Raw genomic sequence first — 26,095 nt, forward strand, 5'->3', positions numbered from 1 at the left:
AAATTTACCGCTATTAACACACCTAAACTAAATCTGCCAATCTCAGAAACTTTAAAAATCCTTGGTGTCACTATTGACCGCCACCTGACACTCGAGACTCACGCGAACAACACAACCAAAAAGATGTTCTACGCCATGTGGAAACTGAAAAGAATAAGACCATTCTTTCCAAGATCTGTCTTCCGCGGCCTAGTGCAATCACTCGTACTCACTCATCTGGACTACTGCAATTCACTATACGCAGGCTGCAAAAAACAAATACTGAGGAAACTTCAAACAGCCCAGAATACAGCAGCCAGACTCATCTTCGGAAAACCAAAATACGAAAGTGCAAAACCCTTAAGTGAGAAACTACACTGGCTCCCACTCAAGGAACGTATCACTTTTAAAGTATGCACCTTAGTCCACAAAATCATCCACGGTGAAGCCCCAGCTTACATGTCTGATTTAATAGACCTGCCACCCAGAAACGCTAAAAGATCATCCTGAACTCTCCTCAATCTCCACTTCCCTAAGTGCAAAGGCATAAAATACAAAGTACTGCACGCATCAACCTTCTCTTATATGAGCACGCAATTCTGGAATACACTACCACACAACCTGAAAACAATCTACGAACTAATTGACTTCCGCAAACTATTGAAGACTCATCTCTTTGAGAAAATTTATTGCAAGGATCAAAACACATGAAGTCCATACACACTAATAGAAATGCATCAGTACACTCTCTTCTGAGTTCTCTTCCCCCGTATTTTCACCACACTTAAAACTCTACCCTAAAAGAAAAGGGCTAAAAGTAACGCCTTCAGAAAATGGAAGAAGGAACCGTCTGAAAATAACAAGAAGCAGCATAAGGAGTGTCAAAGCAAATGCAAGGCGCAGATAAAGAAGGCCAAGAGGGATTATGAAAAAAAGATAGCATTAGAGGCAAAAAAACATAGTAAAATTTTTTTTCGGTATATTAAAAGCAGGAAGCCGGCAAAAGAATCTGTTGGGCCGCTGGATGACCGAGGGGTAAAAGGGGCGATCAAGGAAGACAAAGACGTAGCGGAGAGACTGAATGAATTCTTTGCTTCGGTCTTCACCGAGGAAGATTTGGGTGGGATACCGGTGTCGGAAATGGTATTTCAAGCGGACAAGTCGGAGAAACTTACTGACTTCACAGTAAACCTGGAGGACGTAATGGGACAGTTCGGCAAACTGAAGAGTAGCAAATCTCCTGGACCGGATGATATTCACCCTAGAGTACTGATAGAACTGAAAAATGAGCTTGCGGAGCTACTGCTAGTGATATGCAACTTATCCTTAAAATCGAGCGTGGTACCGGAAGATTGGAGGGTGGCCAATGTAACGCCCATTTTTTAAAAAGGCTCCAGGGGAGATCCGGGAAATTATAGACCGGTGAGTCTGACGTCGGTGCCGGGGAAAATGGTAGAGGCTATTATTAAAAACAAAATTACAGACCACATCCGAGGACATGGATTACTGAGACCGAGTCAGCACGGCTTTTGTGTGGGGAAATCTTGCCTGACCAATTTACTTCAATTCTTTGAAGGAGTAAACAAACATGTGGACAAAGGGGAACCAGTTGATATTGTGTATCTGGATTTTCAAAAGGCGTTTGACAAGGTACCTCATGAAAGGCTACAGAGGAAATTGGAGGGTCATGGGATAGGAGGAAATGTCCTATTGTGGATTAAAAACTGGTTAAAGGATAGGAAACAGAGAGTGGGGTTAAATGGGCAGTATTCACAATGGAGAAGGGTAGTTAGTGGGGTTCCTCAGGGGTCTGTGCTAGGACCGCTGCTTTTTAATATATTTATAAATGATTTAGAGATGGGAGTAACTAGCGAGGTAATTAAATTTGCTGATGACACAAAGTTATTCAAAGTCGTTAACTCGCGACAGGATTGTGAAAAATTACAAGAGGACCTTACGAGACTGGGAGACTGGGCGGCTAAATGGCAGATGACGTTTAATGTGAGCAAGTGCAAGGTGATGCATGTGGGAAAAAAGAACCCGAATTATAGCTACATCATGCAAGGTTCCACGTTAGGAGTTACGGACCAAGAAAGGGATCTGGGTGTCGTCGTCGTCGATAACACACTGAAACCTTCTGCTCAGTGTGCTGCTGCGGCTAGGAAAGCGAATAGAATGTTGGGTATTATTAGGAAAGGTATGGATAACAGGTGTGAGGATGTTATAATGCCTTTGTATCGCTCCATGGTGCTACCGCACCTTGAGTATTGTGTTCAATTCTGGTCGCCGCATCTCAAGAAAGATATAGTAGAATTGGAAAAGGTGCAGCGAAGGGCGACTAAAATGATAGCGGGGATGGGACGACTTCCCTATAAAGAAAGACTAAGGAGGCTAGGGCTATTCAGCTTGGAGAAGAGACGGCTGAGGGGAGACATGATAGAGGTATATAAAATAATGAGTGGAGTGGAACAGGTGGATGTGAAGCGTCTGTTCACGCTTTCCAAAAATACTAGGACTAGGGGGCATGCGATTAAACTACAGTGTAGTAAATTTAAAACAAATCGGAGAAAATTTTTCTTCACCCAACGTGTAATTAAACTCTGGAATTCATTGCCGGAAAATGTGGTGAAGGCGGTTAGCTTAGCAGAGTTTAAAAAGGGGTTGGACGGTTTCCTAAAGGAGAAGTCCATAAACCGCTACTAAACGGACTTGGAAAAATCCAAAATTCCAGGAATAACATGTATAGAATGTTTGTACGTTTGGGAAGCTTGCCAGGTGCCCTTGGCCTGGATTGGCTGCTGTCGTGGACAAGATGCTGGGCTCGATGGACCCTTGGTCTTTTCCCAGTATGGCATTACTTATGTACTTATGTACTCTTGCTATTGTTTTATCGCCCTATCAATTCCCCATTGTTACATTCCATTGTTCTATTCCCCAAATGATATTTTGACTCTGACTTTGTCTTCCCATAACTCTTCACAATGTAACCCATAATCATAATGCAACAAATTGTATTTCCATCATTCACAATATATTGTAAGCCACACTGAGCCCGCAAATAGGTGGGAAAATGTGGCATACAAATGCAATAAAATAAGATGTCACACTTGAACAAGTTGATGGTCACACACATTAACAGATACCTTTGCTGCTGTAGCCTAGTACTGTGGAAGATGTTACCCTTGTTCTCTTAAATTTCCCTGACTCTGCCATAGATGTAGGGTCCCAAGGAAGTGGTGTATGGGTTGCCAGGGTGGTAAGGCTGAGCATCCTGAGATTCTCCTGGAAGAAAGGAAGAAAGGGACTTATCAGGGGGTCGATAAATGACTGCTACTCTGAGAGGCAGAAGAGCAAATGGATGGAGTGGACTTCGAAGGAAGAAAAACAGTGAGACTGAGGTGGATGAAGAGGTTGAAATCTACAAGAGGATGAAAATAGTAGCCAACCGGGTGAGGAGTATGGGAGAAAAGATAACCTCCATGGCATAGGGCCGCGACTGAAGCAGAGTCTTCAGAGTAAAGCCAAGTTTCAGTTAGGGCAAGCAGATGGAGAGTATGAGAGATAAAGAGGTCATGGATGTAGCAAAGTTTGTTAATTAGCCGGTTAAATGCTGCTCAAATGCCGGTTAAATGCAGCTAGCCCCAACTAAGGGACCCTTTTACTAAGGCACGTAGGTGCCTACTCTCATCCAATGCGCATTAAATTTGCATTACCGCCTTGCTTCCGCATGCCCTTGGGTGGTAATTCCATTTCTGGCACACACCCAAAACATGCAGTAGAAAATATTTTCTATTTTCTACCGTGGGGCGCTTGCCCAGTTGGTAATTGGCAGTTGGTATGCGCTGGACAATTACCGCCCGGTTAGCGCATGAGACCTTACCATTAAGTCAATGGGTGGTGTTAAGGTCTCAGGCCGAAAATGGATGTGCGCTGGTTTTCATTTTGCCACACACCCATTTTTCGGCCCAATAAAAATCCCTTTTTTCCAGGCACGCTCAGGAAATGGACCAGCGCGTGTCCAAAACACGTGCCTACACCAGCACAGGCCACTTTGAGGCATGCCTTATTAAAAAGGACCCTCTCAGGCTTATTTTCGAAAGAAGGGCACCCATCTTCCGACACAAATCGGGAGATGGGTGTCCTTCTCTCAGGGTCGCCCAAATTGGCATACTCGAAAGCCGATTTTGGGCGCCCTCGACTGCTTTTCGTCGCGGGGACGACCAAAGTTCACGGGGGCGTGTCGGCAGCGTAGCAAAGGCAGGACTGGGGCGTGCCTAACACATGGGCGTCCTCGGCCGATAATGGAAAAAAGAAAGGCGTCCCTGATGAGCACTTGGCCAACTTTACTTGGTCCATATTTTGTTGCGACCAAGCCTCAAAAAGGTGCCTGAACTGACCAGATGATCACTGGAGGGAATCAGGGATGACCTCCCCTTACTCCCCAGTGGTCACCAACCCCCTCCCACCCTAAAAAAAAATTTTTTAATTTTTTTGCCAGCCTCAAATGTTATACCCAGCTCCATGACAGCAGTATGCAGGTCCCTGGAGCAGTTTTAGTGGGTGCAGTGAACTTCAGGCAGGCAGACCCAGGCCCATCCCCCTCACCCTACCTGTTACACTTGTGGTGGTAAATGTGAGCCCTTCAAAACCCACCAGAAACCCACTGTACCCACATGTAGGTGCTCCCCTTCACCCCTTAGGGCTATGGTAGTGGTGTACAGTTGTAGGGAGTGGGTTTTTGTGGGGGGGGGGGGGTTGGGGGGCTCAGCACCCAAGGTAAGGGAGCTATGCACCTGGGAGCAATTTGTGAAGTCCACTGCAGTGCCCCCTAGGGTGCCCGGTTGGTGTCCTGGCATATGAGGGGGACCAGTGCACTACGAATGCTGGCTCCTACCACGACCAAATGGCTTGGATTTGGTTGTTTCTGAGATGGGCATTCTCGGTTTCTATTATCACCGAAAATCGGGGATGACCATCTCTAAGGTCGACCTAAATGTGGAGATTTGGGCGTCCCCGACCATATTATTGAAACGAAAGATGGCCACCCATCTTGTTTCGATAATACATGGTTTCCCCACCCCTTTGTGGGGACGTCCTGCAAGGACGTCCTCAGGAAAACTTGGGTGCCCCATTCAATTATGCCCCTCTTAGTGATTGAACTGACCAGTTACACTATATTGGGCACATAGTTTTGGGCACTATATGGGGCACGTAGTTTTTTTGTGGGCAAGAGATACAAATGTTCCCTGAGTTTTGACAAAAGGAGGATCTTTTTATCTGAGATTTCCATATAAAAGCTTGATTACTCTGAATAGTAACCATCATAGGCGGTCGGTGGCCCAACTGTTTGGGGAGGCTAAAGGGGCGGGGTTAGGGGTGGGGCCAGGGGTGGAGCTTAAATCCATAATTGTCTGATAACACATAGAAAAAAATAAATAAATAAAATTAAAAGTCACAATTAATACCTTTTATTAAATTTAGATATTAGATATGTATCATATGTCAAAGAATAAAGTGGTTGCTCAAAGCATATTCTAAGCACAATCGCTCAACTGCAAAACACTATGCACAACTTTGTGCAAAACACACTCAGAACCTTACTGTACCATAAATATTACACTGGGCAGAACCTAATACACCAATATACCACCCATTCAGAAAATGCAGACCATCAACAATATGAAACAAGGGATCATATCATCACAATTCTCATGTAGAGCCACAAAACACCCTAATTCATGTTTAATGTGGGATAAAATGCCATAAATAAGTAAATAAATATAAACTTTTAATGTTGAGCACCTGATTCTCAAAGTGGACCTATTCCAAACACTATAATGAAAATAAAATGATCTTTTCTACCTTTGTTGTCTGGTTGTCCGATTCTGCTGCTATCTGTTCTCAGTGCAGGTCAGGAAGTCATCCTCGTCAAATATCTCCCTGGCAACCCAGCCAACCCCTCCCCCCCCCCCCCCCCCCCCCCCCCGCTTTCCCAGCAGTAAGGTAAACAAACCATAAACCAATTTCTACAATTGGTTACACAAGGCTAGAGGGCTTTCACTGCAGCTCCTGCTATGAGGATGGAGGTAAATCAACAATTTAAACCTCTCAGAGCACAGCAGGGGAGGCTTAGCCTGTCCAAGCCTCTTATACCGGGCACCTAAGGTAACCATTATGTGCTCTTTGATCCCATGCATCTGGAGAAACTATTGTTTGAGGGGTTTGATTAAATATTGTTATATGATAAATAGAGAGGAATGGCTGGGGATTATTAGATAGGGTCTAATAAATTTTCACCAAAATTGTGAGGTTCTGAGTTATGAATCTCTTTCATTTCCTTTATTATGCTGTCAGCTGTTCATGTTAACTTTCATTCTCTCTTAAAGTGGGCTAATGTTTTCAAGCTGAATCTATTATGTATTAGTGTTTTGCTTTGTATTTGTATTTATTTGTATTTGCGATAGTTATCAGCTTGTATCTTTTTTTTTAACTTGTAATTTAAAAGTTACAAATAAAAAAAAAAGTTTGATTTCAATGGAAGGAAATTTAAAGTTAATGAAAACTTAAGGGTTGATACTCAGCCACTGCAGTCGGCGGGTGTATTCTATAAAACATTGCATACATTTTAGAAACGCCCATGGCCTGCCCATTCCACTTTTCAACTATGTGACTTAGAATTTACGCACACCACGTTACAGAATACGCTAAGGAAGTAGTGTGCGTAAATTCTAATTAATGCCAATTAGTACTGATAATTGCTTGTTAACATCCAATTATCAGCACTGTCTAGCTTGTTAACTAAGTTATGCGTATTGTTATGGAATACGCATCGATTTCCACATGGAAATCTCAGCACGATATATAGAATCCCGTGGATAGTACAGAGATGGTCTGTAAGGCTATCTGGATAGTATTTTTAGATATGATAGTCAGCAACAGTTATCTAGATTGCTGGTGCTGCTATCTGGATAAATGCTTTTGAATGCTGACACACTGGAACTTTCTGGGGCTTCTTCCTTAGTTTTCTTCCTCTTTATTTGGTGCTCCCAATCAATTCCTACAGACTGCACATGTCAGTCTCTATGTGCTAATTCTCTCACTTCTTCCAGGTGTATTTATGCTGGTGGCTGGAGGAATTGTTGCTGGGATATTTTTAATATTCATAGAAATAGCTTACAAAAGGCACAAGGATGCACGGAGAAAGCAGATGCAACTTGCTTTTGCTGCTGTTAATGTCTGGAGAAAAAACCTTCAGGTATGACAAACCCTTTTAAAGATAAACCAACAGGTGCGTTATCTTCTTTGCATGACACACTTATCTTCTAGTTAGTGGTATGATAAAACCTAGATCTAAGTAACAGTTTAAAGGAACAAGAAGGTAACCCTGTGATGTGACAGCTAGGCTTTAATCAAACCATTCTAAGTGGGACTCCAAAATGGTGCAAGTACATTATTAGCATTGCAATACTAATCCTTTTTACTGAAATTAAAAGTTACAAAGGAAAGTACAGCATAAAGCAGTGTCACTTAACCTCCAGTTCTGGTGCCACATGTGATCCCTTACTGTGGCCTTTTTACACCTAACATATACAGAATAACATTTGTAGAATAATACGGACAAATATGGAGCGAGAGTTTGTTTTTATTGAAAGGCATATTACAGTCTCAGTGCTCCTATCATTTATTGTAATGCATTTTCCTGTGGAAAAAAAATCAGATTGCAAAACAGAGTGCTGTAGGCTTTTCTGGAATAACACAGGTTAAGTACCACTGGCTTTATCCTTTCCATGACCAGCTGTGCTCTCAGGAAGTTCTCTGTTACAGATGCTTTTCAGGAAATTAAGGAAGCAATTTCCAAAACCATAGGCAGGCACAAAGTATGCAAAGTTCTTTTCCCTGCAAAGTTTGCACCAGTTTTCAAAGGCAAAGACTTTTCCATTGAAAACTGCCCAGGAAAAAGTTGCTCAGAGATCTGCACCTGCTTCTTTTGTGGGTGCATTTTTCTTGAAAAAGTACTCACGTGAAGGGGCAATTCTATAACTGGGTGTTCGCAATTATGTGCCCCTTGCACAATGTAATATAGAGAATACTAGCAATAATGCGCTTAAGTGTGCACACCCATGAAAATGCCAGTAAGACACCTCAGCAATGTTCTGTAAGGATGCTTGTAAGTGGCTTAGAACATAAATGCAAGGTGCTGTACACATGGGTAGATTATGGGCAGGGCTTCCACTTACTTGTGTAACTTACAGACTATTGTCAGTAACACACATCCAAGTTGCATTTACATGGCTACAGTTATACTAGATCTATGGCTGGTGTAACTGCGAGCGTATAAATGTAAGCTGTGCCAATACTGGGTTACACTAGTATTCTATAACAGAATCTGGGTGCTCAGATGCCTTTGTAGAATAGGCTGTCACAGCGCACCGTTGGGGTACCTAAATGGAGGCACTTACTTATAAAATTGCCCCTGAACCTGGCCCTGAGCCCACTTTCTTTATTCCACAGATAAAAGTGTATGTATGCCTGATTCCCACATGTTCTTTTACCGGGGGAAAGCATGGCCATTTTTCAAACAGCCTGTTTATCAGGGAAAATGACTTTTAAAAACTGCCCTCATTAAATTAGTAATTTTTTTCAGCTTGAAAAGATTAGTGTCAATGTACGATAATTTCTCCTTTCATTGATGAAATATTTGACCAGTCTTACACAGCAGTGATGTGCATTTCTTTTTTCCTAATACTAACTGTATTACCAGATATCTTACAAAAACTACAATAATTAGACAGTGGAGGGGAGAAAATGATATCAGCATGGTACACCACAGTAATTAACATATAAGGGGTTAATTTCATAACAAAGGGGCCTTTTACAAAAGTGCACTAGCGTTTTTAGCGCGTGCTAAACACTAGAGACACCCACAGGAATATATCGGTGTCTCTAGCGTTTAGCACCCGCTTATTTTTAGCATGCACTAAAAACACTAGTGTGCCTTTGTAAAAGACCCCTATAATGCCTAAGTGAAGTATTCAAAGAGGCACTTATTTTATGACTGTTTTATAAAGGCAGCCAAAACAATTCCCAATGCTACTATAAATTCCACACCACTCTTTATAGCCTACTATTTTATGATGGACCATCAGAAGGTGACTGTCCCAATTAAATCATTTCATATTGGAAGCAAACATTCTCTTACAAATTGCGTCTTTCAAAATCAAAAGAACAAAAACTTATCTTTCTTTAAACATAAAGAGTGCGTAACCAGCTGCTGACATGAATCATATTTTGCTGCTCCTGCATCAGGGAAGCTGACCACATTTGAACTCTTAAAATATCTTTTGCTCTTTTGGGGTAGTCACCTTTTGATGGCAAGAGTGATGTGGAATTTATAGTAGTGTTGGGAATTTTTTTGGTTGACATATTTTGATCTCCACAAATTAAAGTTCTTTTGCCCCTAGCTAAGAAATGTATATGTTTTACAAAGGCAACAAACGTCTATGTGCCTTTCATAAAATGGACTCTCAGAACTAGCCCTATTGCATACATTTACTCCAGATATGAAAAAGGCATAAATGCATGTGTGTACTCTATGCATGTATATGGATATTTTATAAAATATCTATGTGCATTTCAACTTTGCCCCTGCTCCATCCAAACTATGCCTCTAGGAATGCTTATGTTTAGATCACACAAATGTAGGTACACTCTTGCAGTGTGCTTGCTTTTCACATATGTATACCCACACACAATTTCTTAAGAGCCATTTTCCATATTTAAAACATGCTCTATAACATGGGTAATTCTATAAAGAGGTACCTATTTTAGGCATCAAGGACACACTTACTTGAACCCTATTCTATACAAAAAAAGTAGGCACTTGCTCTTTTTATAATGTTTCATGTTTAATAGGTACTTGATATACTGCCTTTCCTAAGGTCAAAGCAGTTTCCAAAATACAGTAAGAAAAGAACTCCATTATATAACAGGAAAGACACATTCATCAAGAATCTCAATCATACTATAAACAGATAAAATTTATCCTCTAGTCAAGCCAACCCTACACCATCTTACAGAAAACTATGGCAATTGCTGAACCCGAAGAATCATTAAAGGCTAAATTAATATAATAGGTTTTAAAGAGAATTTTAAAACGGGGAAATGAAAGTTCAGCCCTTATTTCTAAGGGTAAATTATTCCAGAGCCAGGGTACTAAAAAGTAAAAAGCTGCTGTCCTGGTAGTTTCATGCCATGCAGCCTTGGGCAAAGGCAGAACCAAGCGATTAGAGTCCAATGATCGAAGCATTTGGTTAGGGGTATTTGGAATAATTGCTGATAACTAGCTAATAGGTGAAAAGCATGACTATATTCTAGGCAAGATCACTTACACCAGCCATAGAGCTGCTATAAATGCTCACACCTAGTTTGTTAAAGAACACATATTTTGTGTACCTTGCTAAGATTCTTCCCAAGAGAATGTCCACTATCGAGTATTGACACATACATACAAAATAGTGTGTTTCTAGCAAGTCATTTACATATATATGTGTCAACATATACGCATAAATGACTTGAATACCAGTATTTACATGTGTTCTTGTGCCTTTATCTAGGCAGCTCCTTATAGAATTTCCCACTTAAAGAGTTATTTACAAAGTAATTTTCTCAGCAAAAAGATGTTTTATCTGCATTAATCGATTCTCTGTAAATTGCCCATTCTTCATGTAAATAAAACTCTATGTGTTGATGTACAACACATGGTGCAAGTACATTGTTACATTGCAATTGCCATCCTTCCATTACAGAAATTACCCCCTGATATTCAAATTTATTTAACTGGCCACACATGGCTGCTAACTGGTTAAAGAGCATATCAGCACCTACCTGCTAAAGTTCAGCAGGAGATAAAACGAAGATACTTACCTGTAGCAGGCATTCTCAGAGGACAGAAGGCTTTATATTCTCACAAGTGGGTGACGCAGATCCATGTAGCCCAGTCCGGCATTTTGCCAAAGTAAAAAGTAGAGCTTTGTGGAGCGTGAGCTGTGCCTTCCCGCCGATCACGTGAACGTGGTTGCAGTTTAGTACTAAAGCAAAAAATAAAATTAAAATAGCCAAGGAGAAAACTCCAAGGGGAGATGGGCGGGTTTGTGAGAATATGAAGCCTGCTGTCCTCAGAGAATACCTGCTACAGGTATCTTCACTTTCTCCAAGGACAAGCAGGCTCCAACATTCTCACAAGTGGGGAATCCCTGGCATCTAGGCTCACCAATAACAACAAACATTAGTAAATTGGGCCTCGCAATTGCGAGGACATAACACAGATTAACTTGAAACTGGAATGGAATAAAAAGGGCCTAGGAGGGTGGAGCTGGATTCTAGACCCCAAACAGATACTGCAACACTGACTGCCCAAACCGACTGTCGAGGCAGGTATCCTGCTCTGGTACTATGTAAGCCACATTGAGCCTACAAATAAAATGTGGGATACAAATATATAAATGTGAATGTGTGGACTGAAGACCAGGTTGCAGGCTTGCAGATTTCTTCAATGGAGGCTGACCTCAAGTGGGCTACTGACTTAGCCATGGCTCTAACATTATGAGCCGTGACATGACCCTCCAAGGCCAGCCCAGCCTGTGCATAAGTGAAAGAAATGTAATCTGCCAACCAAATTGGAATGGTGCGTTTCCCGATGGCGACCCCCCCATACTGTTTTTATCAAAAGAAACAAAAAGCTGGGAAGACTATTTGTGGGGCCTTTTCCGCTCCATGAAGTATGCCAATTCTCTCTTGCAATCCAAGGTGTGCAAGCTGCTTTCACAAGGATGGGCATAAAGTTGAGGAAAGAATATTGGCAAGACAATCAACTGGTTCAATTGGAATTCTGACACCACCTTCGGCAGAAATTTAGGGTACGTACAGAGCATAGGCAGTCGGTGGCCCAACTGTTTGGGGAGGCTAAAGGGGGTGGGGTTAGGAGTGGAGCCAGGGGCGGAGTTTATAGCCATAATTGTCTGACAACACTGAAAAAAAATAAGTAAAAATAAAAGTCACAATTAATACCTTTTATTAAATTTAGATATTAGATATGTATCATATGTCAAAGAATAAAGTGGTTGCTCAAAGCATATACTAACCACAATTGCTCAACTGCAAAACACTATGCACAAATTTCTGCAAAAACACACTCAGAACCTTACTGTACCATAACACTGGGCAGACCCTAATAAACCAATATACCACCCATACGGACAATGCAGACTGTCAACAATATGAAACAAGGGATCATAATATCACAATTCTCATGTAGAGCCACAAAACACCCTTTTAGGGTGGAAAGTGTTCACAATGAGCTCCTTTTATGAACGGCTATATGTAGATCCTTCAAGAGGTAGTGTGTCATGATTTAGGCGCTAAAACCCTTTCTGATGTTTTGGTACCCCTCAGTAAGGCCAATACACAATCTCTCCACTGCAAAACACTAAATACAAACTTGTGCAAAAACACACTCATAACCTTACCAAACCATAACAGCACTAATTCCAAGGACAGGACGAGCTACAACCTTATGCATGGAAAGGCAGCACTGTAATTACACCGGGCTCTAAAACACCAGTACACAACCTAGTGAAACAAAAAAAAAAAAAAAAAATGGCTGAAAATACTACACGCTAGCAGAATACTGCACCTTGATCACACATGAAAAACACATGACACAACAGATATGAAGGGAAAATACTGAACTGGAAAGTTACCTCAAGAAGTCAGACTCAGCATGCAGCAATACTAGAAAAATTGAAACTTACATGCAAAATGTCACAGATGCACATTTCCAAAAGCTGACATATTCCAGTTAATAAATTCTGAATAAAATACTTTTTTCTACCTTTGTTGTCTGATCATTTAGTTTTTCTATTTACTTTGGTCCCAGTGTCTTCTGTTTTTTTTTTTGTTTTTTTTTTTTAATCATTTATTTATAATTTTTTCATTTTACAAGGATCACTTGCAAAACAGTAAAACAGAGATGATTGTACATTAAAACAATATTAGAAGAAAAAAACAATCTCAACAAGATAAATGGATTTTATACAATCTTTCTCTTTCTTAGACCACAAAATAAATAGGGAGAGTGAAACAAGACAAGGAGATCAATTTAAGCAACAGCAAACAAAGAAAACGTGGTATTAACCCGATTATCCCCAGTTATTATTTATCTAAATCATTATTCCACATTGATCATCTGGTTGGTTTCTTCAAGACCACAACGGTGCATAGTCCATCAATTTCATTGGAAACATACTTATTGTCCAATATTAGTGAAAGTAATACACCTGATTTCATTTTTTTTCCCCTTTTAAAACCAGAAATTGTTTAACAATACAAACCCTTGAATCTCCAATCCAATTCCCGCTGATTAAAGTAATCCCAGTTTCACAGGCTTCACTCCTTTTGAATTAATATATTAAGAGGAATCATTTCAGAGGAAAAAAAAACATTAGGAGTCATACCCGGAACTCTGGGAAAACAACAATCTCGATATTAATCATCTATAACAATATTCATTTTGTTCAAATTTTTCTGGTCTTTTATCATTTTCAAATCTTAACCGTTTCCTACTTCAGTAGAACTTCATTTGCTGTATATTCTCAAAGGATTCGATTAGATTATCCATGTGGCTCATTAACAAGACTATATCTGAAGCAAAGTCATTCTCTACCACCGTCAGGTCCTGGAGCACCCTCCAGATGACATTCAATGCAACCTCCACGGGAGCCAAAAACTCCAAGCTGATAACTCTTAAGGGTTTAGGAGTAGCACCGCCGACACGGGTTCAGCTGCAAACGACTTCCGTTTCAGCATACACTCCTGACTCACTCCTCCACTCCTTTGGGCATGGTGGTTAAATGATTTTTGAGCGATTAAGTTGTTTCTAGGTCCAAGAGCATCGACGCTCCTTCGTCGGCGCTAATCAAAGGACTCATCAACCCAGTCATCTATGGGCAGCTCGTCACACAGCGGTCCCACACTTGCTGCACAGGGGACAAAACGCTGGTCATCGGCGGCTGACCCCCCATTGTCCCCTTCCTCTGTTAAGGCAACTGCAATGCAGAGAGGAAATTTCAAGTGAACAAAAACTGAACTTCAGAGGACAGCTGGGCCGTTGAGTGTACGAGCTTCAGGTCACCATCTTTCCTCTCTCCCTAATTTGGGACACTCTTTGTCTGGTTTCTCCTCAGAGGCCTGTCTGATATGGGTAACCCTTCAGCATAGCCCTCTGAGTCATTGAAACACGGAAGCCCCTCCACCACTTACAAGGTGGTGTCCCTTCGGAGGGGCAGTGTCTTCTGTTTTATGCAGTGTCTTCTTTCCATTTGATATTTTTTCTCTCACCATGTCCACCATCCTCCTGTCCACCATCTATAGCCCTGTCCCTATCTTTCAGTGTCCCGATCCAGCTCTTAAATTCAGCAGTTTCCCATCTATCCATATTCAGCATTTCTCCTCACTCCCCTCCATCCATGTGTATATACTTCCCTCCCCTCCATCCATGTCCAGCATTTCTCCTCTCTCCTTTTCCCTCCATCCGTGTGCATCTCCTTCCTTTGTCTTTCCTTCCCTCCATCCCTGTCCAACATTTCTCCTCTCTTCCCTGCCCTCCATCTATGTGCATCTCCTTCCAGTCTTCCCTCCCCTCCATCCATCCATTTCCAGCTCCTTCCCCCTTTCTCTCCTACCCTTCCATCCAGTGTCATCCCTCTTTCTCTCTCCATCCTTCCACCCATTACCCTCTCCCAATCCTTCCGTCCATTGTCTCCGTCTCCTTCCGTCCATTGTCTCCCTCTATCTCCCCTTCCTTCTAGACAGTTCTCTCTCTCGACCCTTTTAGCATGTCCTCTCTCACCCCATCCTTCCATTGTCTTTCCTCTTTCCCTCCCTACCAGCGTCTTCCCTCATTCTGCCCCCTCCTTCCAGCATTTTTCCTCTTTCTCCCTCCAGCATTTCTCAGTCTGACAGCTAGGGTCTCCCCCAGTTTCTCCCCAGCAGCTTCTCTCTCTCTCCTGCCCATGTCCCCTCTTCCTCTCCCCATCCTTTTACTCATCTCTCTCTCTCTCTCTCTGTACCCCTCTTCTATCTAGCATCTTCTCTCTGGCTCTCACCTGCTCTTTTCCATGTCCCCTATTTCTCTCACCATCTCTCTCTAGCTCTCCCCTGCTCTTTTCCATGTCCCTGGCTCTCCCCTGTTCTTTTCCATGACCCCTCTTTCTCTCCCCATCTCTTTCTGGCTCTCCCCTGCTCTTTTCCATGTCCCTGGCTCACCCCTGTGCTTTTCCATGGTCCCTCTTTCTCTCCCCATCTCTTTCTGGCTCTCCCCTGCTCTTTTCCATGTCCCTGGCGCTCCCCTGCTCTTTTCCATGGCCCCTCTTTCTCTCCCTATCTCTCTCTGGCTCTTCCCTGCTCTTGTCCATGTCCCTGGCTCTCCCCTGCTCTCCCTCTCTCTCCTCCTACCATTTCCAGCCATGTTCTCTCCCTCCGGGCCTCGTTACAGCAGCGCTGACATAAGAAGAAAAAGAAGCGCAGGGCCGCAGCAGCCTTCAGACATGCGCTGTCAGCTCTGCCAATCCTCTGCCCCCGGAATGGGAAATTGACGTCAGGGGGCAGAGAATGGCAGAGCCGACAGCGCATGTCTGAAGGCTGCTGCGGCCCCGTGCTTCTTTTTCTTCTTATGCTGGCTGTGGAGAGAAGCGGCGGCAGTGGAGATCAGCGTAGGTCTTGTTCCTCCCGCTGCTCAACAGAAGCGGTGGCGGCAGCAGCAGAAGATTTCGTCGGGAGTCTTGGCAGATATCGGAGAAGGAGGCAGGTGGGAAAGTTCACACCTGGGCTGCCTTTTATACGGGGCACCTATGGTGCAGAGGACTACTCTGTTGTGATGAAACTTAGTATAAGGTGCATCCACTACTAAGGCCTAAAGCTCATTGACCCTACAAGCTGAAGTAACAGCCACCAAGAAAATGAACTTCCAGGTCAAGTACTTCAGATGGCAGGAATTCAGTGGCTCAAAAGGAGCTTTCATCATCTGGGTTGAGATCCTATGACACTGGTGAAGGTTTGACAGGGGGCTTACCTTCTATACGTTGATGATAAGCACTAATTGCACTAAGGTGAACCTTTACTGAGTTGGTCTGGAGACCAGACTCTGATAAGTGTAGAAGATATTCAAGCAGGGTCTATGTAGGGCAAGTAAGGGGGTTCTAGGGTCTTGCTCTCACACCAGATGGCAAACCTCCTCCATTTAAAAGAGTAACACCTCTTAGTGGAATCTTTCTTGGAAGCCAGCAAGACCTGGGAGACACCCTCTGAAAGACCCAAGGAAGTGAATTCTAGGCTACTACTACTACTTATCATTTCTATAGCGCTACTAGACGTACGCAGCGCTGTACACTTGAACATGAAGAGACAGTCCCTGCTCGACAGAGCTTACAATCTAATTAGGACAGACAAACAGAACAAATAAGGGATAAGGACAAAGAGTAGCAAGATTCCGGAATCCCAAGACTACTACTACTACTTATAATTTCTAAAGTGCTACTAGACGTACGCAGCGCTGTACACTTGAACATGAAGCGACAGTCCCTGCTCGACAGAGCTTACAATCTAATTAGGACAGACATACAAGACAAACAAGAGATAAGGGAATATTAAAGTGAGGATGATAAAATAAGGGTTAGGAGTTAAAAGCTGTGAGAGCCAGAGACTGGAGTTTGGGATGTAGAAGCGACCCCTTGTTCTGTGTGAAGAGGGTTGGAAAACACTACAATCTCCACGGTTCTTCAGAGGATAATTCCAGAAGAAGAGGGAACCATATCTGCCTTGGACAGAATGGCACGATCAGAATCATTGTTCCATGGTCTTACTTGAGTTTCAAGAAAATCTATCCCACTAGAGATATCAGAGGATACACATACAGAAGACCTGTCCCCCAATTGAGGATGAAGGCATCTAATGCTAGCCTGCCATGGGCCTGAAGCCTGGAACTGAACTGAGGGACCTTGTAATTGAGTTGGGTGGCAACGGTGTTGTTTGCACCTGCCAGAAGCGGCTTGAAGAAACATGCCGTGCTGGCAAGCCCAATGCCACATCTGGACGGCCTCCTGATACAGAAGATGTGATCCAGTGCCCCCCCCCCCCCCCCCTGCTTGTTGGTGTAATACAGTGCAACCTGATTGTCTGTTTGAACTAGAATAATTTGGTGAGACGGCCGAAATCTGAAAGCCTTGAAGATTCATTTTCTGGGAGGACCAAGCGCCTTGAGTGTGAAGCCCCTACATGAGCTCCCCAACCCAGGAGAGATGCATCCGTCATTAGCACTTTTTGTGGCTGAGGAATTTGGAATAGAAGTCCCAGAATCAAATTGGATCGAAGGGTCCACCACCGTAGAGAGCGTACAAACTCTGGGGTCACTTGAATGACATCTTGTAGACTTCTCGTGGCTTGAAACCTTTGAGAAGCCAGAGTCCATTGAGCTGATCTCATGTGAAAATGTGTCATGGGTGTAATATACACTGTGGAAGCCATGTGGCTCAATAATCTCAACATCTGCCGAGCTGTGACCTGCTGAGAGGCACGAACCCTTGACGCTAGTGAGACAAGATTATCCGTTCGCATCTCTGGGAGATAGGCTCGAACTGTCTGTGTCAAGCAGGGATCATGGTAGAGATGGGACTTGGGGTACTTTAAAATGAACCCTAATAGCTCTAGCACCCTAATAGTTATCCGCATGGACTCCTAAGCACTGTCCTCTGAGGTGCTCTTCACCAGCCAATCATTGAGATATGGGAACACATAGAATCCCAGTCTGCATTGTGATGCTGCAATTACCTCTAGACACTTGGTGAAGATCTTGGAAGCTGACGCGAGGCCAAAAGGTAACACGCGATACTGAAAGTGATGTGTTCCCAGCAGAAATCGAAGATACTACCGGTGGGTTGGATGTATCGGGATGTGAGTATATGCATCCTTTAAGTCCAGAGAGCATAGCCAATCATTTTTCTGAATCATTGTGAGAAGGGTGCCCAGGAAAACCATTCTGAACTTTTCTCAGACTAAATATTTGTTCAGGGCCCAAAGGTCTAGGATGGGACGTATCCCCCCTGTCTTTTTCTGCACAAGGATGTACCTGGAATAGAATCCCTACCCTTCTGGTGGAATGGGTTTGACCGCATGGGCCTTTAGAATGGGGGAGAGTTCCTCTGCAAGTACCTGCCTGTGGTGAGAGCTGAATTAATGAGTTCTCGGTGGGCAATTTGGAAATTTGGAGAGCCAATTGAGGGTGTATCCGAGACAGACTATTTGAAGAACCCACCGGTCAGAGATTATGAGAGGCCACCTTTGGTGAAAAACTATGAGTCTTCCCCCGACCAGCAAGTCATCTAGGACAGACACTTTTACTGCAGCTATGCTCTACTGGAACCAGTCAAAAGCTCGTCCCTTGCTTTGACTAGGGAGCAGCAGGGGCCTTCGGCGCACGCTGTTGATGTGAACAAGCACAGTGGGGCTGACCCTGAGTAGAATGATGAGCCGAAGGAATGTACCTATGCCTAGAATAGTAGTAGAGACCACTTTGTGGGTTGTCAAAAAACCTCCTAGATGAGGAGGTGGATGCAGAAGGCGCCTGGCGGGAAAGAGAAAAGATGGTATCAGTGTGTTTGTTTATTTGGTCAGCGACCTGAACCTTCTATCCAAAAACGTTATTCCCCTCTCCCCCTCCCCCGGCAAGGGGCATCTGCCAACCTCTGCTGAACAGAATGTTCCAAATAAGAAACACGCAGCCATAAGAGTCTGCGCATTGCTATACTTTGAGCAGAGATCCTGGATGCCACATCAAAAGTCTCGTAAGTGCTCCTGGCCAAGAACTTTTGACACGTCTTCTGCTGCTTGACCAACTGGAGAAAAGATTTGGCCTGCTGCAGAGGGAGCATATCAACCAAGTCTGACAGCTGGCTCACCGAGTTTCGTAAGTAAACACTCGTGAAGAGCTGGTAAGACTGTATAAGGGAGATCAGCATTGAAGCATGGTACATCTTCCAAAATAATCCAGGGTTCTAGCTTCTCTGCCTTTGGACACCAAGGCATAGTCCCTAGTACTCCTGGCTCATTTGAGAGCAGATTCCACCACCAAGGAATTGTGAGGCAACTGAGGCCTTACAAACCCAGGTTCACTGTGGATCCGATACTAGGTGTCAATCTTCTTGGGCACGACAGAGACTGACAGAGGGGATGCCCAGTTCCTGATGAGGACTTCTTTCAGTACCTCATGGAGAGGTGCAGTCACAGCCTGTTTAGGAGGAGATATATAGTTCAGGACCTTGAGCATCTTGGCTCTGGGCTCATCCTCCACCTGTAAAGGAAATGGATGGCATCAGCTATTTCCTTGACAAAAGATGGGAATGAAAGGTTCTCTGGCGGGGACCATATCCTTTCAGGTGGTGGAGAGGGTTTAGAGGGGATCACCGAGGAAGATTTGGGAGTGATACCGGTGCCGGAAATGGTATTCGAAGCTGACGAGTCGGAGAAACTTAATGAATTCTCTGTAAACCTGGAGGATGTAATGGGGCAGTTCTACAAACTGAAGAGTAGCAGATCTCCTGGACCGGATGGTATTCATCCCAGAGTACTGATAGAACTGAAAAATGAGCTTGTAGAGCTATTGTTAGAAATATGTAATTTATCCTTAAAATCGACCGGAAGACTGGAGGGTGGCCAATGTAACGCCAATTTTTAAAAAAGGTTCCAGAGGATATCCGGCAAATTATAGACCGGTGAGTCTGACATTGGTGCCAGGCAAAATGGTAGAGACTATTATTAAGAAGAAAATTACAGAGCATATTCAAAAGCATGGATTAATGAGACAAAGTCAACATGGATTTAGTGAAGGGAAATCTTGCCTCACCAATCTACTACATTTCTTTGAAGGGGTGAACAAACATGTGGATAAAGGTGAGCCTACCAACTACCAACATCGTGAGACTGTAACACAAGCTAATGAAATCATGGAGCCCAATACCCTACACCCACCACAATGCAATGCTGATGTGACCCTGTACTGCACCCGAGAGCCACATCTGACCCAGGGAAAGGCTGTGACAGGATCAAACACATTCTGCTGTCATGGAGGTGGGTACGGCATTTGAGGCTGGCATACAGGCTGGGAAAGTTTTTAAAGTGGGTTTTTTTGGTGGGAGGGGGTTAGTGACCACTGGGGGAGTCCGGGAAGGTCATCCCCGATTCCCTCCAGTGGTCATCTGTGCAGTTGGGGCACTTTTTTGGGACTTGTTCGTGAAAAAAAAGGGTAAAAAAAAAAGTGACCCAAAATCGCGGTAAAACGCCTTTTTTTTTGATTATCAGCTAAAGACGCCCATCTCTCCTCGGCTGATAACCACGCCCCAGTTCCACCTTCACCACGCTTCCGACACACCCCCGTCAACTTTATTCGTTTCCGCGACGGAGTGCAGTTGGAAACGCCCAAAATCGGCTTTCGATTATACCGATTTGGGCGCCTTTGCGAGACAAACGTCTATCTCCCGATTTAGGTCGCACTATAGGCGTTTTTCTCTTACTAAAATAAGCTGGATAGTGGAATTAGAAAAGGTGCAAAGAAGGGCGACGAAAATGATAAAGGGGATGGGACGACTTCTCTATGAGGACAGGCTAAAGTGGCTAGGGCTCTTCAGCTTGGAGAAAAGGTGGCTGAGGGGAGATATGATAGAGGTCTATAAAATAATGAGTGAAATTGAACGGGTAGATGTGAAGCGTCTGTTTACGTTTTCCAAAAATACTAGGACTAGGGGGCATGCGATGAAGCTACAATGTAGTAAATTTAAAACGAATCGGAGAAAATTTTTCTTTACTCAACATGTAATTAAACTCTGGAATTCGTTACCAGAGAATGTGGTAAAGGCAGTTAGCTTAGTGGAGTTTTAAAAAGGTTTGGACGGCTTCCTAAAGGAAAAGTCCATAGACCATTATTAAATGGACTTGGGGAAAATCCACTAGTTCTGGGGTAAGCAGTATAAAATGTTTTGTACTTTTTTGGGATCTTGCCAGGTATTTGTGACCTGGATTGGCCACTGTTGGAAACAGGATGCTGGGCTTGATGGACCTTTGGTCTTTCCCAGTATGGCAAAACTTATGTACTTATGTTAAAAAGCAGTGGTCCCAGCACAGACTCCTGGGGAACCCCACTAACTACCCTTCTCCATTGAGAATAATGACCATTTAACTTTACTCTCTGTTTTCTATCTTTTAACCAGTTTTTAATCCACAATAGAACACTACCTCCTATCCTATGACTCTCAATTTCCTCTGGAGTCTTTTATGAGGTACTTTGTCAAACGCCTTCTCAAAATCCAGATACACAATCAGCCTTATTTTCGAAAGTGATGGGCGCTCATATTTCGACCCAAATCGGGAGATAGGCTCCCATCTCGCAAAGGCGCCCAAATCGGTATAATTGAAAGCCGATTTTGGGCGTCTTCAACTGCAATCTGTCGCGGAAACAGGCAAAGTTGACGGGGGCTTGTCAGAGGCATTGTGAAGGCGTGACTGGGGCGTGTTTATCGGCCCAGGAGAGATGGGCGCCTTTGGCTGATAATCGAAAAAAGAAAGGCGTTTTTAGCGCAAATTTGGGTCATTTTTATTGGACCCTTTTTTTTCACGAACAAGTCCCCAAAAAAGTGCCCTAAATGACCACATGACCACCGGAGGGAAACGGGGATCATCACCCCTGACTCCCCCAGTGGTCACTAACCCCCTCCCAGCATAAAAAAAACAACTTTAACAACTTTTTTTTCCAGTCTGTATGCCAGCCTCAAATGCCATACCCAGTTCCATCACAGCAGTATGCAGGTCCCTGGAGCAGTTGTTAGTGGGTGCAGTGGACTTCACCCAGGTGAACCCAGCCCCATCCCCCCTACCTGTTACACTTGTGGTGGTAAATGGGAGCCCTCCAAACCGCCCCCAAAATCCACTCTACCCACATGTAGGTGCCCCCCTTCAGCCATAAGTGCTATGGTAATGGTGTAGAGTTGTGGGCAGTGGGTTTGGGGGGGGGGGGATTTGAGGGGCTCAGCACCCAAGGGATGGGAGCTATGGACTTGGGAGGTATTTAATTTTTTTTCTAATTGTTACAAGTGCCCCCTAGGGTGCCCGGTTGGTGTCCTGGCATGTGAGGGGGACAAGTGAACTACGAATCCTGGCCCCTCCCACGACCCAATGCCTTGGATTTGTTCATTTTTTATCTGGGTGCCTTCGGTTTCCATTATCGCTGAAAAACGAAACCACCCAGCTCAAATCCACACAAATCCGATGCATTTGCCGGGCACAAACCATATTATCGAAAAAAAAGATGGGCGCCCTTTTTTCGAAAATACGGTCTGTCCCGCCCCTTCACGTACCCGTTCTCGGACATAGATGCCCATGGAGATGGGCGTTCGCGTTAGATTATGCCCCTCCACATCAACCGGCTCACCTTTATCCACATGCTTGTTCACCCCTTCAAAGAAATGTAGTAGATTGGTACGGCAAGATTTCCCTTCACTAAATCCATGTTGACTTTCCAGCTCATAATCTAACGTGATCGCCGGCCATTTCCCGACACAAATCGGGAGATGGCCGGCGATCTGGGAAAAGCAGCGAAATCAGTATAATCGAAAGCTGCTTTTTTTGACAGCATCGCTGCTTTCCTGTCACCTCGCCGGCGAAAGTTCAAAGGGGCGTGTCGGCGGCGAAGCGAAGGCGGGACATGGGCGGGTATGGGCGTGGCTACCAGATAGTCGGCTTTCACCGATAATGGAAAAAAATTACGGCGTTAAACAGTATTTCGCCGGGTTTACTTGGTCCTTTTATTTTCACGACCAAGCCTCAAAAAGGTGCCCAAACTGACCACATGATCACTGGAAGGAAGCGGAGATGACCTCCCCGTACTCCCCCAGTGGTCACTAACCCCCTCCCACCAAAAAAAACCCCACTTTAAACACTTTTTTTTCCAGCCTGTATGCCAGCCTCAAATGCCGTAACCACCCCCATGACAGCAGAATGTGTTCTGTCCTCCGACAGCCTTTTCCTGCTTGTGATGTGGCTCTGGGGTGAGTGTGACACCTTTTCTGTTATTTGCACTGCAGAGTCACATCAGCAATGCATTGTGGTGGGTGTAGGTATTGGTAGTTGGTAGGCTCTACTCCCCTGGTGCTTTCCCCCTGCTTACTGAGTCAGAGTGTGCCCTGTTTTGTTTCCTGTTACATACATAGTAACATAGTAGATGATGGCAGAAAAAGACCTGCATGGTCCATCCAGTCTGCCCAACAAGATAAACTCATATGTGGTACTTTTTGTGAATACCTTACCTTGATTTGTACCTGTCCTTTTCAGGGCACAGACCGTGTAAGTCTGCCCAGCACTATCCCCGCCTCCCAACCACCAGCCCCGCTTCCCACCACGGTTCTGGCACAAGACCGTATAAGTCTACCCAGCACTATCCCCGCCTCCCAACCACCAGTCCCGCCTCCCACCACCGGCTCTGGCACAGACCATATAAGTCTGCCCAGCACTATCTCCGCCTCCCGCCACCGGCTCTGCCACCCAAACTCGGCTAAGCTCCTTAGGATCCATTCCTTCTGAACTGGATTCTTTTATGTTTATCCCACGCGTGCTTGAATTCTGTTACCATTTTCATTTCCACCACCTCCCACGGGAGGGCATTCCAAGCATCCACTACTCTCTCCGTAAAAAAAATACTTCCTGACATTTTTCTTGAGTCTGCTCCCCTTCAATCTCATTTCATGTCCTCTCGTTCCACCTCCTTCGCATCTCCGGAAAAGGTTCGTTTGCGGATTAATACTTTTCAAATATTTGAACGTCTGTATCATCCATGCGGTAGTGGCCATTTTTGTAAGCCAGTTTTAGTTCCCTTTCCTGTGTTACTCACGTTAGAGTACATAGTTCTTACCTTGAACGGTGCTGAAAGAGGGCATTGTACACCATTGTGCCAGCTCTGACCTACTGCTCATCTTAGTACCAGGGGACTCTTTGCCAGTGGGGCACAACCTCTGATCTGCAGTTAACTGTGAGTAAACGTGCTTATTCAAATAAAGGACTTTTTCAAAGAGATTAGTCTTCAGGTGTCAACTGGTGTGCCAAAGATATACAGCAGCAATAAGTCCTAGAGGCTGTAAGCAGGTCCCTGGGGCAGTTTTAGTGGGAGCAGTACATTTATGGGTAGTGGGTTGGGGGGGGGGGGGGGGGTTGGGGAGCTCAGCTCCCAAAGTAAGGGAGCTATGCACATGGGAGCTTTTCTGAAGTCCACCGCAGTGACCCCTAGGGAGCCCGGTTGGTGTCCTGCCATGTCAGGGGGGCCAGTGCACTAAAAATGCTGGCTCCTCCTACGGCCAAATGCCTTGGATTTGGCCGGGGTTTGAGATGGCCGACATAACTTTCCATTATCGCTAAAAAACGAAGCCACCCATCTCAAACCCCAGCCAAATCCAAGGCATTTGGCTGGCCGGAACCATATTATCGAAACAAAAGATGGCCGGCCATCTTTTTCGAAAATACAGGTCTGGCCAGCTGTTTGCGGCACCGCCAAAATACATCGCCGGCCATGTATTTCGCCAGCGCCATTTGATTATTCCCCTCCACGTCTCATTAATCCATGCTTTTGAATATTTATAAATGACCTAGAGATGGGAGTAACTAGTGAGGTAATTAAATTTGCTGATGACACAAAGTTATTCAAAGTCGTTAAATCGCGGGAGGATTGTGAAAAATTACAAGAGGACCTTATGAGACTGGGAGACTGGGCGTCTAAATGGCCGATGACGTTTAATGTGAGCAAGTGCAAAGTGTTGCATGTGGGAAAGAGGAACCCGAATTATAGCAAACTAGACATATGCCCAAACAACCTTATGACATCAGCCCCTCAACAATTTATAACAGTCCTAACGAAACACGTGAACTTTATGGTACAAAATGGACTCTTCCTGAAGGAGAAAGGAAATATTCTACTCACCCCATACCCAAAGATGCAAAGAAAAATGCTAGTGAACTAACCAACTATAGGCCAGTAGCATCCATTCCCTTAATAACCAAAATAACAGAAGGGATGGTGACCAAACAACACACAAACTATTTAAACAAGTTCTCAATACTACATGACTCCCAGTCAGGATTTCGTTCTAACCACAGTACTGAAACAGTACTAGTTACGCTCATGACTAAATTCAAACAAATGATAGCAACCGGCAAGAACATACTACTTCTACAATTCGACATGTCTAGCGCCTTTGACATGTTGATCATGGAATTCTACTACACATCCTTGAATACTTCAGTATCGGAGGCAACTTGGTTCAAGGGGTTCCTAACCACACGCTCATATCAAGTGACATCAAATTCGATTACATCAGCCACATGGACACCTGAATGCAGAGTTCCACAGGGATCCCCCCTTTCACCGACCTTATTCAACCTAATGATGATACCCTTGGCCAAACTACTATCAAACCAAAACCTCAACCCATACATATACGCTGATGACGTAACGATCTACATCCCATTTAAACAAGATTTAAAGGAAATTTCCAATGACATCAACCAAAGTCTACATATCATGCATTCATGGGCAGATGCATTTCAGCTGAAACTTAATGCCTAGTACTCACCTCTCAACACAACACGAACTAATTTACCACCATCAACACACCAAAACTGAGCCTACCAATTTCGGACACCCTAAAAATTCTTGGAGTTACTATTGATCGGTACCTAACACTTGAAAGCCAAGCGAAAAACACAACCAAAAAGATGTTCCACTCAATGTGGAAATTAAAAAGAGTAAGACCATTCTTCCCAAGGACCGTCTTCCGTAATCTGGTACAATCATTGGTACTCAGTCATCTAGACTATTGTAATGCACTTTATGCTGGCTACAAAGAGCAAATACTCAAAAAAACTCCAGACAGCCCAGAACACTGCAGCTAGACTCATTCGGAAAACCAAAATATGAAAGTGCTAAACCCCTACAAGAGAAGCTACACTGGCTCCCACTCAAAGAACGCATCGC

At 44.1% G+C, this 26,095-nt stretch overlaps 1 protein-coding gene across 4 annotated transcripts in view; it reads left to right on the forward strand.

Annotated features, from left to right (window-relative positions):
• Positions 1–26,095, forward strand: part of GRIN1 (glutamate ionotropic receptor NMDA type subunit 1) — a 703,940-nt gene that overhangs the window by 624,016 nt on the left and 53,829 nt on the right. For all 4 annotated transcript variants that reach the window (XM_030206505.1, XM_030206506.1, XM_030206507.1 and 1 more), the window contains one exon: positions 7,089–7,234. In XM_030206505.1, coding sequence (XP_030062365.1) covers positions 7,089–7,234 — 146 coding nt within the window. The remainder of the gene's footprint in view (positions 1–7,088; positions 7,235–26,095) is intronic.

The sequence above is a fragment of the Microcaecilia unicolor genome, chromosome 6 (assembly GCF_901765095.1).
Source record: "Microcaecilia unicolor chromosome 6, aMicUni1.1, whole genome shotgun sequence".
NCBI classification, from domain to species: domain Eukaryota; kingdom Metazoa; phylum Chordata; class Amphibia; order Gymnophiona; family Siphonopidae; genus Microcaecilia; species Microcaecilia unicolor.